This window comes from Montipora capricornis, chromosome 8, assembly GCF_036669925.1.
Source record: "Montipora capricornis isolate CH-2021 chromosome 8, ASM3666992v2, whole genome shotgun sequence".
NCBI lineage: Eukaryota > Metazoa > Cnidaria > Anthozoa > Scleractinia > Acroporidae > Montipora > Montipora capricornis.
Window position 1 is genome coordinate 32,945,546 of NC_090890.1, and position 5,000 is coordinate 32,950,545.

Sequence of the window (5,000 nt, forward strand, 5' to 3'; positions counted from 1 at the left end):
TTACCCTTGGACACCGTAGACCGAATAAAGTACGTTTACGGCTAAAATTCCTCTTGTTTTGAGAAATTTAGAGCCAGCTTGAACCTGGCTTCAGTGTTTCGTTTATCTCCACTGGGGGATACAGTGTGTGGTGTGTATTGGGATACGCATGTGCTATCACCGTAGCACCGCAGAGGGTGGAAAAACGGTTGAGTATAACAACCACTCAAGTATGAGAATGCAGACTACGGCCAGTTCTTTTAAAAATAGTTTCGGCCTTTGGGCCTAAAACACGAGAAGGCATCATTGGATCCCCCACATATATATAGGGCATGGAGCTCCCGGTGTTGTGGTCAGGCCTCATTTCATTCACTCATGTGCTGGGTGAGATCGCTAACGGACTGATAGCGGCTGCTAGCGGCGCCTATATATGCTGATGTCCGATCTCACCCATAGATCCCTTAATTGTAAAGCGCATTTGAATATGTTAATAGAAAATGCGCTATATAAATTCATTACCATTACCAAATTCATTACCATATGTACACAGTAACAAAAGACGATTCATGAGTGCGGCGCGCAAAGGATCAACGAAATTGCACAAGACAGTGACCTTGGACAGAAGTCTCAGGTGGTGAATTCTTGAGTTTGAAAGCGATTTTCCAGCGACGTGACAACGGTGTGTCGGTGTCGTGCTTCTTAAGTCAATTTCAGCAAAACAAAACAAATGGTCAGTTGATATATGCACATCGCGGCGGCAAGTTTCAGAGAGCAAGTTGCCTTTGATGACAACTGATGAGATTTTTACAAAATGCTTCAAAATTCGAAAATATCAGACATCTTACTGGAATATCAACATGGAAGCTCATTGGAAAGGTTTTGTGGGCATTTTGACTCCAAAGGCTGTTTTTCCGCTCAAATCCTACCGGCTTTTCCAATAGGTTAGCCAATCAAATTATCATGCGATTGTCGAAATCTTGCCGTAAATTCTCTAAAATTTCTCTTTGAATAGGGAAAATTACGAAAGGAAAAGGCAACAAGTAGGCTGCAAACAGAATAACTGTAAAATGGACATCAATTGTTAAAATTGAATAAAGAACCCATTAATTTAGTGATTCACGCACGCGATCTTAAGCCCGCCGCACACGGTGAGGAAAGAGCTGAGCAAACTGCCTCGCGAGGCGGTTTGCTCAGCCGTTTTCTCACCGTGTGCGGAGAACTTTTGGCGAGAAATTGGCCTCGCGACGCCGTGAGGAATAAATCAAATATATTTGATCTTTTTCGCCTCGAGAGGCAAATTCCTCTTTGTGTGCGGCCATCGTGAGAATCGTAACCTGCGATCATGCTCTATGTTAGTTTCGCGTGGTACGGAATGTGTAGCGATCGACGACATAAGAGAACATATGGGCGAAGCTAAAAATGGGCCTGATCGCAGGTTATGAGAATCGAGTTGAGCTTGGTCAATGAAGCATCCAATAAAATACATGGCATTCTCACGTGACTCCACTGACGTCGGAATTTCTTCCTCCCACACCATCCTGAACCGCTGGAGTCACGTGAGTATGCTATGTATTTTTATTGGCTGCTTGATTAAACCAAGCTCAGCTCGATTCTCACGATGGCCGCGCACATTGAGGAATTTGTCTCGCGAGGCCAAAAATATCAAACATGTTTGATTTTATCCTCACGGCCACGCGAGGCGAATTTCTCCCCACAATTTCCCCGCACACGCGAGGAAACGGGAGGCAGTTTGCTCAGCTCTTTCCTCAAGTGTGCGGCGGGCTTAACATTCACTCACTCACTCAGACAACCCGGATGACATTGTGCATTACGGGCTAGCTCGTAAGCACAAAAAGTAAGAGAAATGTCGCGAACGTACGATTTCATTTGGGAAAATTTTATTGAAGAACATTGCGCAGGCGCCCAAGGAGTTTTTCGGGAAACGATTTGTCAGACAAAAGCTACTGTCGAGGGATTGAAATTCAGTTTACTACCAACAAATGTTGTTTGAAAACGACTGAATTAACATATTAAAGGCTCGCGACAATATTTTGTCCCGAAGACGTTGTTGCTTAGAAAGATCAAATCTTGAACACCACTGCGGATTGAAGAAAAATGCCTCCAGTTATTATCATATTTTTGCTGGATTTTTGACACTGTCAGTTTCAGTTCTTTCAAAGTGTTAGTATTTAAACTTTTTGATATATTATAGCAACCCATAGGAACCCCATAAGCATGCAACCTTATGCGTGATTTTTCTCGCCTTCGCGAGGGCCTTTGACTCTGTCCCCCCTGAACGATTACTTCTGAAAGCCACAATCCCGGTCATTAATCGTTGGAACACTTGACACATCACGACACCGTACCCCCCCCCCCCCCCCCCCCCTTCACAAAATTGGGAAAAACCGCGAGCTTTGCAAGATAATGTGTAATCACCAACTGTATTCAACTTTGTGAAGTGGGAAGGGGGAGATTCCCATGAGTTGATTCAACAATTTTGACCAGGGTTGCAGGTATTAAGGTATCAGGGGCAATTCGTGATTTTCTTTCCAGCAGAAAGGTCACATACAGACGCAAGCTGATCAACACATCTTACAGCACGATTTGTTCCACACGGAAAAAAGGGGCTTCCACATGGCAACTGAATTTTGGGCGATACAAATGCTACAAGTTGTCTATTTGATTTGCTCTGATTTCAGTTGATTTGTAGTCTCCCCAAATAGTAGAGCTCTTGTGCGCAACTAAATAACTTGAGACTTCAAATAAAGTGATTATTATTATTAGTAGTAGTAGTAGTTATTATCATCATCATCATCATCATCATCATCATTATTATTATTATTATTGTTATTATTAATCAATTAACTTTTATTATTACTCTGAAGCGCAACTCCTGCCTATCCACATATACTTCAACGAAACACTCCAGGCCAAAAGGCGTTACATCCCAAAAGTACCTTGGGCTATTAAACCTGGTCCAAACAGGCGCTAGAGGCAAAAAAACGAGAGCCAATAAAACACTTGGCACGCTACAGAGGAACCTACTGTAGCATCGTGCAGCTCATCCGTCAAAGAGCGTGCAAATATGGGTTTGACCAGCCTACTGGATATCGTCACCGAAGTAAGTGTTCAACGACGTAAGATCTGTGAAAATGAAGCCCTGTAGTCTGCATTTTGTTGTAGTTCATACAAGACGATGATTTTTTAGCTAGAAGGGTGGAGCTTCCCACAAGTGCTATAGAGGTTGTCGGTTCAATTTCTGCCCAGGACTCTTTCCTCTTGATTTCCCATATGTAAATTACTTAATCACCATCAATACTTGCCAGATAAATGCTTCTCACTTTTTCATTGCGCATTATTTCATTTATTTCCACATAGACTTTTTCACACTGTAAAACAACCTTTATAAGGAGGTAGCCCTTGTGAACGCACTTTCTTTCATCTGAAATAATTTACCACACTTAGAAATGCAATTCTTTTCACTCTGTTGCTTAAGAGAAAAAGGATTAGACAAGCAATATTTAAAATGAAAAAATAAGCTTTCATTGCGGCGTTGAACCATTGTAAAAACTCTGCCCCGGATTATTATCTAACAAGTTTGTAAGCTCAGTTAAGTCAAGAACTAAATTGTCCGCTTTTACGGCGGCGCGCAATCTGGCAGATCGCGAGCGCGGATTGAGGTAAACTTCCTCTTCCGTTGGATAAATAACCTTCTTATGAAGGGGAAGCCAGGAGCTCGTTTTCGCTTTCCCCGCAACTTTCGTTCTTGACCGCAAGTAGCTCACTTCGGAGAGCGTCTCTTTGAAAAAATGCCGTACAATAGAGTCTTCAAGCGCGTGAAATGAAATGACAACTAGGCGTCCACCAGGACGGAGAAGTTTATGCGCCGTTTTCAGAGCATACTGCAATTCGTTTAGTTCATCGTTTACGAGTATGCGCAACGCTTGGAAAGTTCTGGCGGCCGGATGAAGTTGGCGGGAAAATCTGTCGGTTCGGATGTTCCGTACTGCTGCAGTAACGATGCCTGCTAATTGTCTCGTGGAAACTATTGGCATCTTGCTGCGGGCTCGTACTATAGCTCTGGATATGCGAACTATGGAGAGAAAAATGAAAGTGTATAAATGAAAAACTCAACACGTTTTGCCAGCATCTACATGCAGCTTTGCAGTCGGCACTATACTGGGATGCTCTCGAGTATCAAAGTACAACTCTTTAATTTGCCCCGCACCTAGACTGCTAGGATTAGTACAGTACACAATACGGTGAGAACTCTGAGCCCTAATTTTAGTAAATAGAGTGTCAGTTGTTTAATTCAAAAAACGCTTACTGAGATGGAGCCAACCATTAATTGTCCTTATCTTAGAAGACTCTGTGTAATTAATGAATTATCATAGATGTGCTTACAAAGGAAGGAATTTGACTCCTCGATCATTTAATGTCCCTGCGTGTTGGACCAGCTGATCTCTCGCATGGTAGTTCGGTCCTCACTCACCGAAAGCCGTAAGGCAGAAAAAAATTCAACCAGTCAGATAGTCAACAATTCAACCATTGTCAGTCAGTCAGTTGTTACATCAACTGAATAACCCATCTCTCATTTGTATGGTGTTGTCGATGAGAATTTTTTGATGAAATTGAGCAATCTCTAAGCAATCCCTTCAGGTTCCCATCTGTTGCCAAACCCACAGTGTAAGCAAGTTAGTGTTCTAAAAGTATATATTTGAAGTGCGGGTTACAGACGAAAGGCTGAAGTGATCCTCACAATTAAGTGGACAGTTACTGTACAGCAATATTAGTGTCTCTTAAATTATAGACAATAGACCATTTTACGGATACGGCAGCCATTTCGAAATCCATTGTTTCAAATAGCTATCTATTATGGGATTCTAAGGGGGCAAATGCATGCTAATTTGCCCCCTTAGAATCCTATAATAGATAGCTATTTGAAACAATGGATTTCAAAATGGCTACCATATCCGTAAAATGGTGCATGGTAGAGCATTGCACCAGCATCGCAGACGTCA

General features: G+C 42.3%; 2 protein-coding genes across 2 annotated transcripts in view; both read right to left on the reverse strand.

Moving 5' to 3' along the window:
* Nucleotides 1-5,000, reverse strand: part of LOC138059834 (probable methyltransferase-like protein 15 homolog) — a 182,579-nt gene that overhangs the window by 107,018 nt on the left and 70,561 nt on the right. The gene's annotated exons all lie outside the window — the stretch shown is intronic.
* The window catches only part of LOC138059835 (probable methyltransferase-like protein 15 homolog), a 56,341-nt gene continuing 54,682 nt past the window's right edge, over nt 3,342-5,000 (reverse strand). The window contains exon 5 of the mRNA XM_068905471.1: nt 3,342-4,072. Coding sequence (XP_068761572.1) covers nt 3,522-4,072 — 551 coding nt within the window. The 3' untranslated portion in view covers nt 3,342-3,521. The remainder of the gene's footprint in view (nt 4,073-5,000) is intronic.